General features: G+C 53.6%; 2 protein-coding genes across 8 annotated transcripts in view; one reads left to right on the forward strand and one right to left on the reverse strand.

Annotated features, from left to right (window-relative positions):
- The window catches only part of Cacna2d4 (calcium voltage-gated channel auxiliary subunit alpha2delta 4), a 109,279-nt gene that overhangs the window by 63,693 nt on the left and 24,611 nt on the right, over positions 1 to 20,975 (forward strand). For both annotated transcript variants that reach the window (XM_048787712.1, XM_048787713.1), the window contains exon 26: positions 149 to 229. In XM_048787712.1, the coding sequence (XP_048643669.1) occupies positions 149 to 229 (81 nt within the window). The remainder of the gene's footprint in view (positions 1 to 148; positions 230 to 20,975) is intronic.
- On the reverse strand, positions 3,835 to 20,898 carry Lrtm2 (leucine rich repeats and transmembrane domains 2). 6 transcript variants are annotated; one of them, XM_048787711.1, is made up of 6 exons: positions 20,212 to 20,661; positions 13,487 to 13,756; positions 13,264 to 13,376; positions 12,805 to 12,945; positions 9,615 to 10,205; positions 3,835 to 6,400 (listed from the first exon to the last, which is right to left on the reverse strand). In XM_048787711.1, exons 4-6 carry the CDS (start codon positions 12,869 to 12,871, stop codon positions 5,946 to 5,948), a joined length of 1,113 nt encoding a protein of 370 aa, XP_048643668.1. In that variant the 5' UTR covers positions 12,872 to 12,945; positions 13,264 to 13,376; positions 13,487 to 13,756; positions 20,212 to 20,661; the 3' UTR covers positions 3,835 to 5,945. The 6 variants fall into 6 exon arrangements, with proteins under 6 accessions (XP_048643668.1, XP_048643665.1, XP_048643664.1 ...); XM_048787708.1 differs by lacking the exons at positions 13,264 to 13,376; positions 20,212 to 20,661 and adding an exon at positions 20,705 to 20,898 and having other exon boundaries at positions 12,805 to 12,964; XM_048787707.1 differs by lacking the exon at positions 13,264 to 13,376 and having other exon boundaries at positions 12,805 to 12,964; positions 13,487 to 13,664.

Below are 20,975 nucleotides of genomic sequence, written 5' to 3' on the forward strand. Positions count from 1 at the left end.
ACCCCCTACCCCCGCCTCCATTATTCACGCAATGTCCTAGCAGAGTGTGTATATTTTTCTTCTACCCAAGTCAGGGTAAGGGATCAGCCTACCTCACTGCTCCTCCCTGAGTGCCAAGAAAATGACTCGCTGATTTTCATTTCCCCAGAGGGCCCCGGTGAACCAGTGGCAGTTACGGCCAGCACCGCTGTAACTGTGACGGTAGACAAGAAGACAGCCATTGCAGCAGGTAAGAGCTGCCCTTGGTGCCACTGAGGCCAGAAATTTGTGTGACAATGCAAGAAATATTTACACAGTGATGGCAGGAAGACCCTGTGTGTGATCTGCCGGGGCACTAGGCTCCAGCTGTAAGTTTTTCCAGGTGAAATGTGAGAAAGATGAAAATGGAATCTTCCTAAGTCATTTGTTTATAAAACCATAAAACGAGACCTCAAAGAATTCATGAAGCAAGTAAAATGAAGCCCAGAGAGGTGAAGAGATGTGCTGAAGGTCACACAGCACAGAGACTGCAACACTGACCTCCTTCTCACATTTCACAGGTTGCTTCCCTCTTCCAATGCCTTGGGTTCCAAGACTGGGCTTTTGAAATAGATCCCCAAAGCTCAATGTTATGCTCAATCCGTACCAGACACCATGGAAACCTCCTCCCAAGCACTTTCTCATTTAGTCCTCAGGATGACTTCATGACAGCAATGTTTTTGGCTCCATTTTACAGATGAGGAAACTGAGATACAGAAAGTTATTTGCCCAAAGTCCCACAGCTAAGAATTAATGAAGCTAGAATCTGAACTCAGACTGCCTGTCTTTAAAGATCAAGATCACTATGTGATGCTGAATTTGTCCCAACTTATAGAACGAGAGCACCCAATGACTTTGACAAGCTTCTCCTGACTCTGCTGTTTCCGGTGTTTAAAACAGTCTTTGGTGTCTCTGCCTCATCTAGAATTATCTGGCCTCTGTGATGAAACCCTCCTGACCATGGTTTCAGCTCCCATGTCCCTGACTCAGCTGTATTCTGAAAAGTTGTGTGATCCATTGGTCACTCGGTGCTTTTGGCATTGACGACCAAGGCTCCATCAGCCTGGATGCGGAGTGTCTGACCTGGCCAGGTGGGAGGCCCCCTGTGGTAGCGCTGGGGCTGGGGCTGGGGCTGGGCAGGTAGGGCTGGTGTATTTGGTCCTCAGGCTGAGTTCAGGGCAGAAAGCACAAGGGGCAGACTGGGATCCATCCTCCTGCCTCACATAGGGTGCAAGGCTGTCCTGAGTCAGGTCCTAGGCTGCTTGCCACTCTGGACTAGGAGGTAGGGAGAGAAAGGCTCACTCTGACATTGCTCCATGTTGTCACAAGGAAATTCATGCATCACTGGTAGTCTGTGACATGTCCCTGACTGTGGCTCTCAGAAGGGACTCAGGACAGTCCAGCACCTTTCTTTCTGTAGCCCCTGGTACACAAGTCCCAGACCCACTTCCAGACCAAATGTTAAACCTAAACTTTTCTCCCTAAAGACCATCCTGTGGCCCCAGCAGGGCTTGTGTCTGCACTCCCCCACACATGTGGCCTTCTCAGCTCCTCCACCCCTAATGACCTAGAAAGGAGAAAGGGCATGGGGCCTGGCTGCTGGCTGTGCTTTCCTGCATTCTCCAATTATTTGATATCATTTTTAACTCAGGGCTGAATTAGAGCCGTGAGGGGTTGCCATAGAAACCGTGTCCCAGTGCCTCTAGTTTAACTCGCTGCAGACAATCGCTCTGACGCTCTGGGTTGCACGGATGTGATGGGGAAAGGCTGAGGCACTGGTGAACTGACACTGCAGGTTTTTTTATTTTGTTTTGTTATATATATTTTTTAATTTCATTTTGTAATTTCCTCTCCTGACCTGTGTGGCTCAGCCTCCCTGATCCCGGGGCCAGCTGGTTCCTGTTGCTCAAGGAGGGGTAGAGGGTTTATTCATTGTCCCTAGAAGCTGGTGGCCCTGAGTGCATGTGAACTCCAGGAGTGGGTGACCACAGTGTCTGCAATGGGGGCTGCGTTGTGGTATCTGTGCACTGAGCAGGGGGAGAAGACAGGAGAAAGGCGTTCATGAAGCCATGGGCCTATACAGGAGGGCAGGTGGATGAAGGGGGTCCTTGTATCCCTAAGCAAGTGATTTATCTGCAGCTCATACAAAATTTCTAAAAAGACAGCTTTTGGTAAGTCTCCATTTTCCACTCCCCCATCCTCGAAGCCCCAGTTGAGGAACATGGTCAAGCGTCATAACAGCAACAGTGGTGCCATGATATATAGAATGTGTTTTTCTTGCTGCTGGGTTTCCAATGTGTCCTGCAAGACATACTGTGCAGAGGCCTTTCCTGCTATCTGGAGATGCACAATGTCTCCTTCCTTAGGGGTCCTTTGGCCTCAGTATGGACTTAGCCTTCAGACCCCCGGAAACTCCAACATTTTAATAACATGCATCACAAAGACATGTGCAAGGCTCCTGGGAGCCTTGCCCTCTCCTCGGGACAGGGGAAGACCTGTCTCAGGTCCACTACAATGATTAGGGCTAGATGAGGGCAACATCCCACATTGACCACTTCCTAGGGAAGGTGGGCCACCCGGTTCTGCCATAGAGTAGAGCTGAACTTCGGGGAAGGGGATCCTGATGGTTCACTTCTGTCTGGGGTTTGCTCCTAGCTTGCTGGCTTGCCATCCAAGGAAAGTTCCCAGAAGGAGGAAATTCCCTCTTAGTCTTTGAAGACCGATGTGCCATATAGCCCAGACCCACTCAGCCAGAGGCCAGTGCAGCCAGGAAGTTGACTGGCCAAGTAACAATCCCAGAGGCCTTGTTCTTCCACTCTTGCCCTCTCCTCAGTCCCCTGCCTCTAACCTTCCAGGCCTAATTCTGACCCCCACCTGCTGTGTCCCCTGGAGGATCCATGCTTGTAAGTCTGGAGTGTGATGTGCCCCCAGCCAGGGTGGGCATGTGATCTGATAAGTGCTTAATTCACTCCTAGAAAGCCAAGACGGTGGTAACAGGTTAAGCAGGGCTTCTGCAAATCCTGTCAATCTCAGTGAGTTAACAAAACCCCATCATCCAGCCAGGCGCAGTTGCTCATGCCTGTAATGCCAGCAACTCGAGAGGCTGAGGTAGGAGGATCATGAGTTCAAAGCCAGCCTCAGCAACTTACTGAGTCCCTAAGCAACTCAGCGAGACCCTGTCTCTAAATAAAATATAAAAAAGGGATGGGGATGTGGCTCAGTGGTAAGCGCCCCTGGGTTCAATCCCTGATACCAAAAAAAATAAATAAATAAATAAAACCCAGTCAGCAGAGAAGTCCCTGAAAGGAGCCCTCCCCACCTCCTGGTACACAGCGGGATCCTCTGGGCAAAAACAAGCCTCTTGCCACACAGGCCCATCTGACCTTGACTGCCAGGACGAATTCCATCAAGCCAGGGTGGATGAGCACCCACAGGGCACAGAGCCACTGCGGGGTCTCCAGCTTACCTTCTTCACTCCACAAGCTGTGGTGCTGCCCGGTGAAGCTACCCCGAGGCTCTTGCGGCCAGATCTTCAGGCCAGAGCGGGGTCGGACTTAAAATCCCAGCTCAGCCTTGCCGGGAGCTAGCCGCCCTCGGCCGCCTCCTAACCCAAGATGCTGCCTCCGCTTGACTCCCAGTGAAGCCGTGAGGCCCCGGGCCCTGGGCCCTGGGCGGGAGGTACCCATCTGTCACCTAGAGCCCTGTGCATCAGGGTGATGTCCCTCAGCATTGTGTTCCACTGCCTGGGGAGGTGAGGGGGCAGGGTGCAAGTCTCCCAGCACCCATCTCCCCTTCCCACCCAATGAAACCAGGAAGTACATAGGAAAATACAGTCTTTATTGGTCTTCTGAAACAACAAACCAGAAATATAATTTTGCCTTTAAAAATCTTCTGTCTCAGGCTAAAGATACCACCACTGACAATGCCCTCCCCTCCCCCATTCCCTTAGAAAATCCCCAGCTCTGGTGTCAGTCTGCAAGTCAAGAGAGGAAGGAAGACTGTGCCCCCAGCCAGGGTGGGCATGTGATCTGATAAGCAGCCCATGCCCGTGCTGAGGTGTTCTCTGTCCACCTGCTGGAGAACGACCTTCTCGAAGGCTCTCCACACCCCCCACCCACTCTTGGAGTAAGGAGGAACGGGAGGCAAGCTGAGCCTGCCCTGATACCCTCCATAGACCCTTCCTTCAGGGCTGTCCTCCCCTAGTGCCAACACCAGGACCCCCATCGTAGAGCCGGGAGCCAGCGTGGCATTTCCTGGTCCTCTTTGAGCAAGAGGAAGCCAGAGTCCAGTAGAGGGAGACCTAGGTACTCACCACACACCAGCCTCCCAAGGACAGGGAAGCCTCAAACAGGGGACAAAGACCCTGAAAACCTGCACAGCCCCAGAAATAGGTGTGTCTGTCCCAGACAGGACCCCGGGCACACTCTCTAGTTCAGACCCTAGTCTAGGGGCAATCCGAAGCTCTGAGGAGCCAGACTGAATAGACAAACCCCTGAGACAGGAAACCCGCTTTGAGGGATCCAAACAGAATAGAGCTATTCTGTCCCTTGTCCTGGAGTCTTACAGGGAGGTGTTGGCAGTCGCCAAGCCTCAGAGAGGACCAGTATGCCGTCTGTGTGCCGTCTACCTGCCACCTGCTGTCCCTAAGGGGGGGCCACCAATCCTAGAACACAGCCCAGTCCCAGCCCCATGGTCACAGGTGGAAGATGCTGGAGATGGAGCAGGTGGGAGGTGCGGAGTAGCAGTGCTGAGGCTGCAGGCATGGAACTGGTGGGTGTCCCCACCGGCCTGGCAGTGAGGCTGCACTCACAGTTCATGAGGGAACACCCAGTGTGTGGCTGGGCTCTCAGGAGGCTGCCATCCATACATGCAGCAGCTTCCAGGCCTCTCGGCCTTGTCCCTGGAAAACCCAGCAGGAGAGGTGTGAGCAGGTTACCATGGTGACGGCAGGCTCCTTCAGCAGCACCACTTTGGCCCACTTTAGGGGATCTCAAAGGAATCCTGTGTCATTGGTTTGGGTTCCTCCCCCCACTCCCGTTGATTTGAGAAGACTGCGGCCAGCAGCAGTTCTGTGGTCCCAGGGTTAGAGACCCGAGGGGGAAGCCTATCTCTGCCACCTGAGCTGGTATGGCCTCTGTCTTCATGTGACTGTGACTGTGTGTGTGTGTGTGTGTGTGTGTGTGATTTCAATACACGAGACTGTGCTGGTGATGCTGTGAATGTGTGTGAGGGAATTTTAGTGAATCCTGGAGCAGGGTGGTCAGAGTGATCTGTAGCAGATACAGGGACAGATTGGCATCTGCTGGGGCAGGATGCTGTAATCACAGCGTTATGTGTTTAAGTGCTGTGTCCAGATCACAGGGTTGGTGTCTCGGCGCGTTAGTACTAGCCACTGAAGGCAGGACTCAGCTTTCACACTATAGAGGGGCTAAGAATACCTTTCTGGATTAGAAAAGAGTCACAGAAATCTACCCCTAGCTCCCAAATCACTCCCTCCCTGCCCGCTAAGTGCAGATGATGTGGGAGTGAGCAAGAGATAGGAGAGTCACCCAGCTGCGACCACCCCCGGGGCAGGAGGGGCGACGGGCGTGCTCAGTCCAGAAGGCTCCTCTTGCACACATGTTCTTTCTTCCCGTGGCCAGAAGCTTAAGGAGCACCCCCAAGTATTCCAAAGATTCGGTGGCCTTAAGAGGAGCACGCGCAGGAGACTTCAGCACAATGTCAGCTTCCAGGAGACCTGAAAGATCATGGAGATGGCCACCCCATGGCTGCGCTGCTGGAGGGCTGGGGAGGAGAATATCACTGGGGAAGCAGTGGCCATTGTCAGGCCAAGGCAGGGACCGTGATGGGAGGAAGAGCCAGCCCTTTCCAGAGCCGTCTCCGGTGAGCTCTCCGTGCCCTTCCTACCTGGGCTAGGTGGGGGGCTCTCAGGCCACAGAAGAGATCTGCTTCTGGTCTTCGTGCTCGCCCTCAGGGTCCCCCATCAGGGGCTGGCGCTTCTTGAGCTCCCGGTGGTACTTGGCCATGAGGGAGGCGTAGATGCAGCCATAGGCAGCAGCCACCACCATCATGATGCAGACGATGCCGCAGACGACTCCCGCTATGATCACTGTGCCGATGGCTCGCCTCACACTCACTGGCCGGTACCTCTGCTTCTGGGGGCAGGCTGTACTGGGTTCTGGCTCAGGCTCAGCCCCAGGCTTGGGCTTAGCGGGTTCTGGGCTGGCCTTAGTGCAGGGTGGCCCAGGAACATCCAGCCCAGCTGAGCTGTTCTCGTCCTCCAGCTGGGAGCAGTAGTTGAACATCTCCATGGGGACCATACGCATGTCCTTCCCCCTCAGTTCCTTGGGTAGGGTGCAGGCCAGCTGGTCCAGGCGCCCCCCTGCATCCAGTGGAGAAGAAAGGAAGGTCTGAGTAGATATTAGGAACCTGGGCTCCCTCTCTCCATCCCCAGGACCCCAATATGGAAGGCCCAGATTATAGTTCCAGCAAAGCAGTCAATCCTGGAATCACTGTCTATAGAAGAGGAAGGCGAGGAGAGAAATCAGCATTGACCAAGCCAGGCAGCACGGTGGATGAGTTAGAGATATCATGCCATCTCATCCCCGCAGAAGCCACAGGAAATGGATATTATCATTATTCCCATTTTATAGAGAAGCTCACAGCCAGTTCCCTCAAGCCTGCCCTCTCCTGGGTCAACCTGACCCATAGGAGAAAGTGCCCACTGGGGAAGATGCTCAAGAAAGAACTGTCAGTGAAAGAGAGTCAGTGTCCCAGCCAGACCCCAGCTCTGCTTTCTCTAGCCCTGAATCTGCCTGCGCATGCCTATCTGGGAACCCACAACACAGTATCTTATCCCTCCAGGGGGTTCCTCCCTCTCACAAAAGGGACAAGAATCAAAAGCCTTAGCCCCTGATTCTCTATGCAGGAGACTACCTCCTGAGAGCAGGGAGAAAAATGGGGAGCAAGAAAGTTTTCCCTGTTCCTTGTTAGGAACAGTCCAGTGTCCCCCCACGGTGACTCTGGTGCAAGAGCATCTTGGGAGGGAATCCCAGAGATGGGAGACTGGTGCTGATGAGGCTGTGTGGGTGGTGATGGGCAGTGAAGGCAGAGAGGACCACAGGGAATGTAAACGCAGAGCCGGGGTGAGATGCGAGGGACAGTAGCTAAGGAGATGAAGCTGCCTGGATGTCCCCTGGGAAGTGAAACTTGGATTTTGGCCTCTTTTCAGCTTCCAGTGAAATCTAGATGCAGGCAATAGACACCCTGCTGACTGCTGAATGGGCTTGGGCTCCAGCCACTCCCTCACTGCCAGCTCCCTCTCCTAGCCCAACCACTACAAGTCTCCTTATTCCATAGACATCAGTCTTACCCCAGGACCCTGATGAAAACTTCCCAGGATTTTTACTTTATTTATTTTTATTTTTTGAAGGAGTGCAAGGTTGAAAACAATTCAATTATTGAAAAATTCTGAAAAATGTGCATTCCTATTCCAGGCCCTTTTGTGCAGAGAATTCCCTTCCTGATTTCTTTGTGAAAGGGCAAGGACATTTCCTAAGGATGGCGCATTGGTCTGGATGTGCAGATACCTAGCTCCTTCGTGCCACCAACCCCCTGGGTCACTCAAGTCCAGTGAATGTGCACAGAGTGCTACCTCTGCACATGAACTGATGACTAAGAGTAGAGCCACCTCTTTCTCCTGCTCAGGAGACCTGAGGTTGGAACTTGGCTGCATCTTGTGAAAATTGCTTAACTTAATTACATCTGAGTTTTCATTTTCTTAGCTATAAAATAAGAACCCATCTCAAGCTGCTAGAGAGATTAAGATAGATAAGGGACATGAAAAAAACATTTGTAAACTGGAAACTATACAACAGTATTAATCATTATTTCTCCACTAATGAAAACAGGAGAAATTATCATAGTGACTAACATTTCACTGCACTCCATAGTTTGTAAAATGTTTTTAATTAACCAACATGTCAGAACTGCTTAGGAATAATTGAGTTAGTGGCTGGATAGGAAATACAAATAGTAAGGCTGGTGAAAAGCATTAGCATTCTTTTCACACAATTCAATGTTGATTCATTCAGCAAACATTCATTGAGCATCTACTTTGAGCTGGGTACCAAATTGCATCTTACCAGTACTAGTAGCAAATGAGCAAATAAATGAGAGTATGCTGGGCACTTTTCAAGACATTTTGTATGCATTGCTTTTTTAAATTTTTCACAATGATTCCATAAAATAGGTACTGCTTTTCTCCTCATGTTACAGATGATACACTGCCACAGAGATATTAATCAACTTTCTCAAGGTCACACAGGTCGTGGTGACAGGGTCAAAATTCAAACCCAGGCCTGGCACTTTAACCATTGTGCTTACTTATTTGCCCCCCTCTTTCCCTTTTATTTTATTATTTCATTTGATCATTTCGTAGGTCATTGCAAAATTTTCCCAGATTAAAGAAAGACGGAAGGGCTGGGCACGCTGGCGCATGCCTGTGATCCTAGTGGCTCCAGAGGTTGAGACAGGAGATTTGTGGGTTCAAAGCCAGCCTCGCAATGGCGAGGTGCTCAACAACTCAATGAAACCCTGTCTCTAAATAAAATAAAAATAGGGCTGGGGATGTGGCTCAGTGGTCAAGTGCCCCTGAGTTCAATCCCCAGTACTCCCCCCCCCTCCAAAGAGAAGAAATAAAGAAAGGTGGAAGGGAAAAAAAGTAAAACCATGCGGCTTTTTCCCCCGCATGCTAGGGATGGAACCCAGAGCCTCACACATGCTCGGCAGGTGCTCTATACTGAGCTACACCCGAGCTCCCACTTGGCGTCTTCTTCTTTTTTTTTTTTTTTTAAAGAGAGAGGAGAGGGAGAGAGAGAGAGAGAGAGAGAGAGAGAGAGAGAGAGAGAGAATTTATTTATTTATTTTTAGTTTTTCAGCGGACACAACATCTTTGTTTGTACGTGGTGCTGAGGATCGAACCCGGGCCGCACGCATGCCAGGCGAGCGCGCTACCGCTTGAGCCACATCCCCAGCCCCTTGGCTTCTTATTAACAGTTTTGATAACAAAATTTCATGGGAGAGGAAGCTGGCATCATCATCCAGAGGACAATTTGGCTGTGTCTGTAGGCTTGTTACATTTCACCTTTCTGTAAAAGGTGGATACTGCAGAGGCAGTGGTTTTATTGGAAAGAAGGGCAGGTTTTTGTGTTCCTTTTAGCACATCCAGGAAACCCAGAAGCGTACCTGGTGGGATATAGAGCCCCCCAGAAAGTGTCCTGTGTCTTAAAGTTTCCTTACTAACCCTACAAAAGTGAGATCAATTATGGTGAGAAAAAAAAATGAAGGTCAGAAGCACAGAGGGACATAGAGAAGAAAGGGGTGCAGTGGGGGAGGGGGATCAGCAGCCTGTACTTACCAGTAGGGAGAGGAATGGCTTTGCACATGGGAGGTGATGCTTGTGACTAGCCTATCTGGCAGAGAGGTAGGGTCACTCTGTTCTTTCCCCAGACCTCGTCCCAGCCACCAGGAAAGACTCTCTGCCAGGGGTGATTTCCTTGAGCCTCTCCTGCCCAAGCAGGGAGGGCTGCACTCACCTCGGTAAGAGAACCATTCCATCCAGTGTTTGAATTCTCGAAGGTTACAGTCACACTCCCAGGGGTTGTCCCCAACCTGCAGCAGTTGCAGGTTCGCCAGGGGCTCAAACGTCAGTCGGTCCAAGTTCTGCAGGCGGTTGGAGCGGAGGGAGAGGGAGCGCAGAGCCGGGAGTCCATCAAAAAGCCCCGGGGGCAGCTGGGCCAGGCCGTTGATGGACAGGTCCAGGTGGCGCAGCAGTGGGGAATGCTGCAGCAGATCCCTGTCCAGGGTCCTGATGCTGTTATTGCGCAGCTGCAGCTCGGTCAGATTCGTCAGGTCTTCAAAAATGGAGCGGGGCAGCTGGTCCAGGAAGTTGTTGGACAGGTCCAACCGCTGCAGGCTGGACAGGTTGGCAAAAGCCCAGCTTGGCAGGGCGCTCAGCTTATTGTTCAAGAGCAGGAGGGTTCGGGTGGCAGCGGGCACATCCGGAGGCACAGCAGTGAGACCCAGGCCGCTGCAATCCACCTCCAAGCTACGGCTGTCACACTTACAGGAGAAAGGGCAGGTGGGGAGGGCCTCCACAGCATATAGGGCGATCCAGCAGGTGATCCCTTTGGGGAGGAGAACAGACAGGTGGGAAAAAGCAACAGGCTAGGAGTTGATTCCAGCTCCTGTTCCCTCCTTCCTGGTTCATATCATAATGGCCTCTTGGCTGTATCTCCCTTGGCACAAACCAAAACCAATGCGAAAACATTTATTAACCACACAAAAAGCTAATTAACAAATCCAGAGACACTTGTATGCTAATGGACATCACACCGTGCCAGCAGGTCTTTGCCTCACCGCACATCAGACAAAAGCCACTTCAGTGGAGTGTGATGCTGCCGACTCACAGGCCTGAGCCCAGAGGACAAGCCATGCTGGTCCACAGTGATTGACTTCCTTGGGAGCAGAGATATGAGGATATCAGAGAAGCCTGCTCCTTTGTTCCCCTCTTTCCAAAAGACAAGTGTCATGCTGGGTCATTTTCCTCTGCACTTCACCCCAACCTGGAAATGCATGAGGGAGGCTAAGATATTCTGTGCATGGAAAGGCAGGTAATAAGAGGGCACTCCTAACTCTGCCCCCTACAACTTCCCAAATGCTCTCCCATTTATCAGAATCACACACCAAGATGGGGCCAGTAGGAGGATTAGAACCCAGGCCCACCTAGGTCCCTGTTCTGGAGAGCATTGTGGGAATGGCAAGGATAAGATGTGCAACCCCCCTGCAACATTGACAAGTCATGGGACCCAGGACAGGTTCCACGACTTATTTTTATACTAGAGCCACCCATGCTCTTAGCCTGGGTTTCTGTTCCAAGCAGCCTCAGGGCAGCATTTCTGCATGATGGATCAATTGACAGAATTCCTTTCATGATCCCATCTTTTGCCCAAGATGCCTTTGAGTAGCAAGTATGGGGTCTGGTTTGTGGAAGAGCAGGGAGAAACAATCCTCAGAGAACAATCCAACAGAACATCCCATTCCATTGTGGAGCCGGTCCTTTCTAACAGTGACCTTGAAACCTCCACAGCTGTCCTCCTGAATATCAGAGAAATATGCTCACAGTGAAGGGAAAAAAGGATGAGCTCAAAATAGTTCAGCTGCATGAGGTCAGCTCCACCGAGCCCAGAGGAAAGACCCCAGCTAGAGAACTGGCAAGGTGCAGGCCTAGTGTGTAGCCTGGTCAGTGCCACCCAGACAGCTAACAGCCACACAAGCTGGGTGCCTGGGTGGGACAGTCTTGAGTCTCTGTCTGGTAGGTCATCCAGTGTCCCAAAGGGCAGAGCTTGAAGGAACAGGATGTGCCTGTCCCCCACTGAGGATCAGTGACAGCCCAGAGACGTTCTGTAAGACTGACACCTGAGCCTCTTTGTTCTTGATGAGAAATGGGCCCTGGCTTGGTCACAGAAGCCAACTGAAGACCTCTGTCGGCTACATGAGGTCACTGCCCACCTGTCACCTCTCTGAACCCATCTGCGGCCAGGTCAGCCTGCGGCACCCCACCCCCTCCATGTCATTTGAACATCAGCGCTCTTCAGACTTTAGTTTCCCCAGAGGAAAAATATTCAACCCCTCAAGCTCCCCTCTCAGACGGATGAACATAAAGGATCCCCCTCCTGGAGAAGGGACCAGGAGGACAAGGTGGGAATGTTTCGAAAAGAGCGGCTCCTTTCCTTCCCTACCCCCACCCCAGAAACTCATAGAAGCTCTAATGTCAAGAAAACATAATCCTGTATTGCGAGGTGCTGAGTGACCCTAGAGCGAGGCTGAAAAGGGATCTGAGTTGCTCAGGGATCAGCCACTCTCGCCTGGTGAATAATTCAGGTTGCTCATGTCGTGGGGCAGCTGGATCACAGGCTGACTGAGGCAGGGAGAAGCCAGGCAGAATAATGTCACTCAGGGACATTTCTTACCTCTTACCATGTAGCCTGGGGCAAACCAGGCCTTGTTGACCTTGTCCCTTTCCCTCAGATGAAGAGAAATGCTCAGGTTTTCTTTTCCCCTGACAACCTGTGAGCATTGCTGTCATTAACATTTACACCTCAATGTGCCTATGTGCAGGATAATGGATCCAGTCCCCAAGGTCCCCTCCAACACCATACCCCAAGAGCCCAGGAGTTGCTCTATTTAGAGTTGGAAGGACTGAGTGAGGCATAAAGAGCCTAAGAGGTGTCCCCAGCTCCATCCAGCTGGTGACTATGGAGAGCAGTTCCCCATTAAACATCACGACCCAGCCTGAGTTGGGACTTCCGGGTGGGCTAGGGCAGACTCCCACTCCAGGCACAGTCTGGACACACTCAGGCACCATCCATGCTATTTAAAATTCAGAAAGCCTGACCATTCTCCAACAGAGCTCTTCTCTTATTTACTCTCAGAGAACCCAAAGCATTGGGAAGGATTCAACAGACCTAACTAGGGAGACAAGACCAACTGTCATGGCCTCCAGCTCCTAGTCCAGCCACGAAAGCTCTCAGAGTGGCTCTTTTCTTGACTTCCCCAGATGCCATTATCACAGGCCTGAGCCTGGTTTCCCAGTGCAGAGCCTTGGACATCATGGGAAAGTATGTCTACAACCTCCCTGCAGCCTGAGAAGTCTCCCTCCATGCTGTGCTGAGCCCCCACCCCGCCCCAATTGTTCCCTCACCCTGTGGCCAGGGGCATACTCACAGGAGACCTGCCTCCACTGCAGGGCAAGCCTGGTCCTCTGCTCAGAGCCATTACCCGGTGCCAGCATGGTGAACCCCACGGCTCTCCAGGCCCTGCAGCTCTGGGGAGAGAGGAGCCCTCGGGGTGCTCTGCCTGTCAGTCCTGAGAGAAAGAAAGAGAGCTGGGCGGGGCAGGTGTTCGAGGCCCCGTTCCAACCCAGAGGTTAGGAAGAGGGCCCAGGTGTCTCTTTACATTCCTCATTCCCTCTCCTGTTCCCTTAGCTATGATTCCCTGGGTGCGGGGAAGAAGAGGAACAGGGGGAGCAGAAAGAGAGAAGGCAGGAAATGTTCGACTCCCTGGGGGGATGGGCAGGGCAGCCTTAGGCTTGCCTAAGAGCCCTCAGACCTGGCTCCAGGTTGCAGGATGCAGAAATTGCCACCTGAACTCCCTCCCCAATGTCCCCACCCAGCTTCTCCTTGCCTCTTCTTGATGCCTCTCTGGAATGGTGACCTCTAAGATGTTTTCATTACAATATGGTCTCCTCTGTCTGGGCTTTCCCACATCACAGGTAGGGAAACTGAGGCCCATCTCTCCTAGGTGAGCAGAGTGAGGTTTCAGGGTACAGTGCCCACCTACGCTGCTTGCTTCCCTCCCCCCAGTCCGGGTCTCACCAGTGCCCCCACCCCACCCCACCTCTACTTACCATGGCTCAGGGAGATAGAGGCCAGATCCTTTGCAGTGTCTGCTGGCAGGTCAGGTGAGAGCCGTTGGGTGGCCCTGTTTCCGCTTCCACAGTCGCCTTAGGGGGAATTGCAATGCTCCCTCTTCTGCCAGCCAGTCTATAATAAGACTCATCAGCTCAGGGGTTCATGCTGCAACAGCTGCTGGCGCAGGAGAGACAGGGCCACGGAGGAGAGGGTGAGATCACCAAGGGCTGGGAAGAGGCCAGGTGTGCAGAGAGCAGCTTGCTCTTCTAGGGGGAAAAGGAGGCACTCAGTCACCCTTTCTAGGGTCTGCCCCAACCCTGTGTCTCCTAAATGGAACACAGGCCTCCTCTGCATTCCCACTTCCTTCTGGATGTGGCCAAGAGCTGTTACAAGGGAGGCCAGAGCCTCCACCCTGCTAGCCCCATCAGAAGGAACATCTCCCAACTGGTGGTAGGGACCAGGATGGGGCTTGGCTGTGAAGACTGTGCCAACACCCCAGTCCCCTCTGGGTGCCCAAAGGGCACAGTTGTGTCAGGCTCCCAAAGTTTGACCTTCCTTGTTTGCCAAATTCAGCGTCTTTGGTAATTCCTGTTTGCAGCCTCCCGCTCCCGCCTCCCGTAGGCTGGGTTAATTCTGGGAGCCTGAGAACCAATGGCAGAGGAGATGATAGCTGAGGAGGTGGAAGGAGCCGTCAGGATGCTGGCTTGCCGTGCTCAACTTGGAAGCATGCTGAGGGTTCCCCTCAGGCATTAGGATCTCACTGAGGCTCCTATTGCCTTTCCCCGCCCCCCACCCTGTCCCCTAACTCTCTTTCCCCCTCTGGTGGTCCTCAGGAGGCCTCCGGAATAGCCTGTGGCTTGTGTGGCCTGGCGGCGTGGCAGCTTCTCAGGAATTAGCAGCCCTCCGTGTCAGTCTGGGCTTTGTCTTTGCCCCCACTTCCTCCATATAGTGAGGACCAGTTTGTGAAGGGCTGGGCAGAAGCTGGCAGAGTGGCTCACCTATAGCTTGCTGTGGGCTGTGGGGACAGCTCGTCCTCACACTGCTCTTTGGGTGGGTCCTGTGCACTCAACAGGCGGAGCAGCCAGGTTGTCATTCTCCAGCTGCTCTCTCTCAGGGCAGGTGCCTGTAGGCTCCTGGCTCAGTTGCACAAGTGCCGAGGCTCTGTGAATCCCGTCTGGCTACTCCCTCAAACAAACTGCTTACACTCTACACATCTCTGTTTCCTTAACTCTAAAAGCCATGACCATGACACTTAGTGGGTAGAATTTAAGAGTTAACACACACTAAGTACACAACACCTTGGACTGGAGCCATGATGGGTGTGAGGAAACATGACTTCCTCTTTGGGAGGGGTCAGCAGCAGGTCCACAGGACACCTCTCTTCCCTGGTCCCAGTAACCTCACACTCTGAGTTATTTCTTATTCCTAAGCATGGGGTGCCTGAGCTTGTCCTGGGGCTGTGCGCTATCACGTGATGCTGAATGTGTGGCAGGCTCACACCACAGACCTGCCTTCACAGGTGGCAGCACCCATCCCCACTGTGTCCCTCAAGCCCTGCCCTTCAGAACACCTCAAGGTTGCTACTCAACCTTGCAGAACCTTGCAGCATCTGTGAAATAGTAGGCAGGTCAGTGGCCACTTGAGGTACAGACATGATGACCAACTTGCCCAAGGTCACATAGTATGTCAGGAACTGGATTGCAGGCTTCTGAGTCAGGCTGCTCAACCACTCCCTGGTGACTGTCACCCAGCAGTGGCCCTCACGGGGAGATGCTTATGTGTGCATAGAGTGGGCCGCGCACCCACAGGCCTCTCAGACACGTGTTTGAAGCTCCGTCCACAGCACGTGGTGCAAACACACACAGAGAGTGCGGTTGGGCATGTGTTAACACGCATGCCTGCACAGGTGCACGCACATGTGCGACCAAACACATGCACGCACATACACATATGCAGGCCTGGCTGGCACTGTTCCAGCACATCTCCTCATGCCAACACTTGGGCAGCAGAGCAAGATGCCTCCCTGAGTGCCCTCAGCAGGCAGATGTACAGGGACACTGCCAGCCTGGAAGCAAGATCTGGAGAGACCCCCCTCCCCCGCCCAGGACAGTTCCTAACCCAGGACATTCTCCATGCACAGCCCCTTATGGGGGGCTGGAGACCCAGTCCAGCTTCTGTCCCCCTTCTTCTGATTTCCTGAGGGAAACAGGCTGTGGAGAAAAGTCTCCCGATACACTCAGTCCTGATTCTGCCTGAGGCTCCTGCCCTCCCCCAGCAGGCTCCTCTTTCCCACCTGACTCCACTTAGGGTCACCCCAACCAATGAGCCCTGGGGTTGACCTGCAAAGAGGCATTCAGTGGAGAAGGGCCCTTAAGTACAGGGTCTGATGCCCCATCCCCAGCCTTGAACAGTTGCCCATGCACAAACCAGGGTAAGCAAGTCTCACAACACAGACCCTTGTCACTGCCTGGCAAGGTGGCAGGACACTTTGTGTGCTTTGGAGAAATGTGATCTAAACAAGCTCCCTGATCTATGAGGACACACACTGTGCTCTCCAGGTAGTCGATCCTGCTTTTGGGGTCCCTGAGCTTTTTTTCTGGGCTTCAGAGCCTTCCTAACCCACAGGGAAATATGGGGGGAACTAGCATTTCCTAGACCCTTAATCCTCTGCCCACCCACACACCTCCAAGCAAAGGACCCCTTTCTGCCCCCAGAAGATCAGAGTCTCCTCGGGAAAGGGGTGACCTACATTGCAAGGCTGGAGAACAGCTGTAGCAGGAGGTGCTGGCCGACTGCTGGAATAAATTAACAGCCTTTGAGGGGAGTCCCAACCTGGGGTGGGAAATGGAGGACAGAAAAGCACTAGGGTCCTGCCAGAAAGAACTCTTCTTTCAGTTTCACTAGACCTGTTCTGACTGCTTGCCTGGGTTTTGTCTCAGGGACAGACCAGAAGGAAGGGGCTGGGACCCAGGAGGGTCCCTGGGACTCCCTCACTAGGCTCCTGATTTGAGAATATGGGACTGAAAACCCCAAAATCCCCCAAGAAACATGGGGCTTTGGCTCTAACCCCTTGCTACTCAAAGTGTGCTCCATGGATCTACAGCATTAGTCTAGCCTGGAAGTCTAGAAATACAGAATCTCAGATCCCACCCAGGCAGATGGAATGAGAATCTGCATTTTAACAAGATCCCAGGCAATTTGTATGCATATTTAAGTTTGAGGAGTATTAGGCTGGTACCTCCCAGACAGGGACAAACAGCCACCTGGGAAATAATGCTGATCTGTCACTGGGGCCAGATACCAGCCAGGAATAGCATGGGCCTTAGTGAGCTTGGAGGACCCACCAGGCCTGGGCCAGGGCCAGGGCTCTGACTTTTGTATCTCTTCCAAGAAGCCTTTGCCCAGAGAGAGACAGTGGCCACAGTCAAACACCTACCTAGAGTTCTTAATGCTCTTACAACTCTGGTTATTATCATTAACACCATTTTGTAGATAGGGAAAAGTGAGGCACAGGAAATTAAGTGGACTTGAGCCCATGATAGGTGTGAGGAAACATTTACCTAAGCTTAGGTAAATGGGAGAATACTGCTCCGTGCCTGAGCCATCTGGTGACAAAGTTACTGACTCAGTTGCCCTTATAAGCTCCTACATTCATCCTGTTCTTCAACCTCTCACATGTGGAGGCTTCTGGTGGAGAAAGGTAGAGACAGGAACAGGGAAATGTGTGCAGAACTTTACCGTTTACCTGGCATTTCCTTATCCTCTGTCTCAGTGGAGCTGAGTGGGTCCCCATCCTCTCCATGGAGAAACAAGCTCTGTGACTTGCTGGACTGAGATGCAAGCCGCATCTCCTCTGCCAACCTCCCCTCTTTCAGTAGTGACACAGGTGTGGTGACAAGTCCTGGGAGCCCAAGATCTTTCTGGCCAGGGTTGGGTGCTGAGGTGGGGGGTGGGGGGTGGGCTGGAAGCTCGGGGGACGCCAGCGCTGGGGGAGGTAGTGAGGCAGCAGGAGAAGCAGAAGGCTCCACGTGCTCCAGCCGATTGAGTGGGCTGCTGCATCCCGGAGACTTGGAGGGCGGGAGCTGCTTCCCCCTGGAGCACCTGCCTCAGCCACCACCACTGCCCCTCCCCCAGCTTGGAGCAGTCTGCCAGCACTCATTCACTGCAGAGGGACAGGGTTAGGGTGGCAGGGGTGCACCAGCCCCTTTCATTTCTCCTACACATGAAAAGTAACCCTCCAGGTGGGGTTGGCTCAGACAGCTAGAAACCAACCAACTCACCCCAGGCCTTGTGTCCTTGCCCTTTCTCTGAGCATCTCTGTCATCATCCTCAAGGCAAGTGTCCAAGTCATACAGTCATTGTGCCCCTCGGGTCTCTTGGGAAGTGGGAAGTGTGTGGGCCTTGCTGTGTCCTCCCTCCCCTGATATCGCCACTAGATCAGGGGTCAAATGTCAAAGACTTGGGACAAGACCTATGCACCCCCTCAGAATAAGGGACCCACTGAACTCAGGAGCAAAAAGGGTCTTCAGAGTCCCCTCCACCACACCCTTTGTTCTGCAGAGGCAGAGGTTCCAGAGCTAGTGAGAGGCAGAGGGCCATGAGCCTGCAAGGGCAGTCCTGCCCATCCCCCAGAGGGCTGCAAGGGAGCCTGGGCAGCAGGCTTGAGCCCTGTGCAGAGATGGCATGTGTTTCTCTATGGTTGGGACAGTAGGGAAGCTGCAAGTGTCATTTAGGCTGCTGCCACCTGTCTGGCCATCAGGCCCTTCTAGGAAACATTCCAGATCTCTTCCATGCCCATCACCCCCTAACACACACTGCCCAGGCAGCAAGGAAGCTGGTTCTAAAACAATCTCTATATTTGTAGTTGGAACAGATACAGACCTTCCTAGTTCATTTCAGAACACCTGCCCCCTTCTCACTCCCAGCTTCCTGCACCAGCATTTCCTTGTCAAAATTCTCTATCCCAAAAGGGCACCCTGGGGAGTGGAACGGGAAGCCCCCTGAGTCACCCCTCTCCTCTCTGATGAATGAGCTGGAGTCTATTGAAGCCCTAGAGCCAGCTCCTGCCATTGGCTGCCTGCGGCCCCAAGCAGGGGGCAGGGGAAATATGACCTGGGGTTAGAAGGAGGGAGACCCATAGAGGGGACACACTGCCTCTGACCAGACCCCTCCTCTCCCCACCCACAGAGCTCCCCAACACCCCCAGTCATTGCATAAACACCCCTCCTCCACCCCTTCCTCCACAGCACCGCCCCCCATGTGGCCTCTTGGCCCTGGTGCCTGGGAAATGGGAACAGGGTTGGCTTGCCCTGGGCCCCAGACCCTGCTTCCAGCCAAACCCCAAAGAAACCAGATCGGTTGCTTAAGAAACCTCCCTCCTTCTCTTGCCGCCCCCAGGCCTGGCTTTCCTGGGCTCCCTCTTTTGGCGGTGCCAGAGACTTTCTGCCAGTGGAGAGGTGGGGGTGGGAAGAGCTGGGCTCTTCTTGGCGGCACCTAAGCTGCTGTTGGGTTTCCCTACCAGCTGGACTTCCCCCGCCCCTCACCACGTGTTCCGCTCCCTCCCCTCCCCCACCTGCTGTAGTTATCTAAGCTGCAGCCCTGTCAATCTGAGTCACACGAGGCAATGCCCAACAAGCCCTGACAGCCTGGTGCCAACATCACCACTGCCACCCCTAGAAATGCAGACAGCTGGGGGTGAGGGGCAGAGCAGCCAATTGGAACCCAACCCCAGATCTGCCATGCAGGGATTTGAACTGCGGATTTCTGGTCAGAAGCCAGCAGTATTGAAATGGGCCTCAGGGGTACTGAGAACCGCTGTCCTGCTCCAAGTCTGAGTGTCCATGCCTCTGAGAACCAGGCAGCCAGGTAGACACAGCCTGACTGCACACAGTCCTCCTAAGGCACCTGATCTTTCTGCAGCAAAAGGCAGGCGTGCAGCCATGGGACTCCAGGTGGGTTCTCACAGCCCAGCTCCCTGTCTGACGCTCAGGTGGGATAGAGGCAGTACCCAAGCTTGCAAGGAAGGGCTGTAAGATCACTCCCCCTTGTCCACTTCCAGCCACACCCCCACCAGCCAGGCCTCACCCATGCCTACGTGGACTAGTGTCCAGTTGGGGAAGTCCCCCTTTGCACCCTTGTCCAAGGACAGCCACCTGAAGGCCAGAAACCCAAGGCTCAAGGCAACCTGTAAAGGGGCACTGGTCCTGCGGTCTATTCCCATGCCTCACTCAGAGTGGTCCTCCACCCTGCTACCCTCCACTTCCTCTACCAGCCTGTCACCAGCACCTAACTGCCGTCCCACCCCTCTTCCCATAGCACTCAAGTTCCTTGGGGCTGCCGGTAAGGAACCGGGCATGCAGACAGCACAAGGCTCTTGGCTGCTGCTCCTCGTGCTGCAGGGACCGGTTTCTATGCCACCCAGGGTTGTCATCTGGCACTAGCACTGCCCTCCTCCCCCTTTCCCTTCCCCCCTGCCCCCTTTTCTGGAAGAATGCACAGCTCAAGTCCCCAACACTGTGAGGTCAGAGTTCCCAGTGTTCTGTACCTTTGGGATGCCTAGGTGTCTGGTTCTGAGCAGCTTCCCCAGCCCCAGCAAGTGCCCCAGGCAGGAGGCACCCGCTGCTAATTGTGCAGAGCCAAGAGACCCAGCAAAGGTGGTCCCCAGTTCGCATGCCCAACCAACATGCACCCCCCATGACCCCCATTCCTTCCCACCACTCACCTTTCCTCACTGGGACCCTAAGTCCCTTAGATCAGGTAGCTCTAAATCCAGACACGAGCGCCAAGCAGAGCCTGGTGGGCTCCGGATGCAGAGTCCCGGAGTCCGGGAGCCGGGAGCTGGCACGCAGCACCCAGCACCGGCGGCGGAGTGCCGGTCGCACTGCGTTGAGAGGGGATGGGGCTGTTGGGTCAATAACAAACTGAGAAGGAAAGAGGGAGGGACGGAGGAAGACAGATAAGAGAGGGGGAAGTGAGGGGAGAGGGAGGAGAGCGCGCGCGTGTGCGCAGAGCAGAGAGCCGGAGCAATGGAGTGACAGCTGGGGGTACATCTGTGATGACAGCGGCAGCGGCACACACAGGCGCCCGCGCCCAGGCGCTCACGGCCGCGAGGGCAGCGCTCACCCTTGCAATGCTCACATTTCAGTGGAAAAAAAAGCGCCTGTGGATTAATCGTTTCCAACTCCGGGGAGGAGGAAAGCTGTTTTATCATGTACCTCCATTTTCCTTCCCAGGGCTCCTCCTGGCTGTCCCTCGTCCCTGGATGCTCCTTTCTTCTGTCTGTCCCTCCTCTTTCCCCTTTGATTTGGCGAAAGAGGGGCAAGACCCAGACGACAGAACCAGTGGATTGACTTTGGTCCCTGAGGCCTCCTACGAAGCTGGTTCTGTCTCCTGTTTCAAAGTCAAACAGGGCAGTGTCTCCCATCTGCCTGTGGGAGAAGGAAAAACCCACCCCTTCGCTCAAAGACTGATTCATTCTGCGAGGAC

This window comes from Marmota marmota, unplaced genomic scaffold (assembly GCF_001458135.2).
Source record: "Marmota marmota marmota unplaced genomic scaffold, marMar, whole genome shotgun sequence".
Classification (NCBI taxonomy): Eukaryota; Metazoa; Chordata; class Mammalia; order Rodentia; family Sciuridae; genus Marmota; species Marmota marmota.

Coding starts and splice junctions, on each gene's coding strand:
- Lrtm2 (XM_048787708.1), bottom strand. Junction 10,206..12,804: donor GCAGTGGAGGCAGGTCTCCT/GTGAGTATGCCC, acceptor TCCTCCCCAAAG/GGATCACCTGCTGGATCGCC. Junction 6,401..9,614: donor GGAATGGTTCTCTTACCGAG/GTGAGTGCAGCC, acceptor CACTGGATGCAG/GGGGGCGCCTGGACCAGCTG.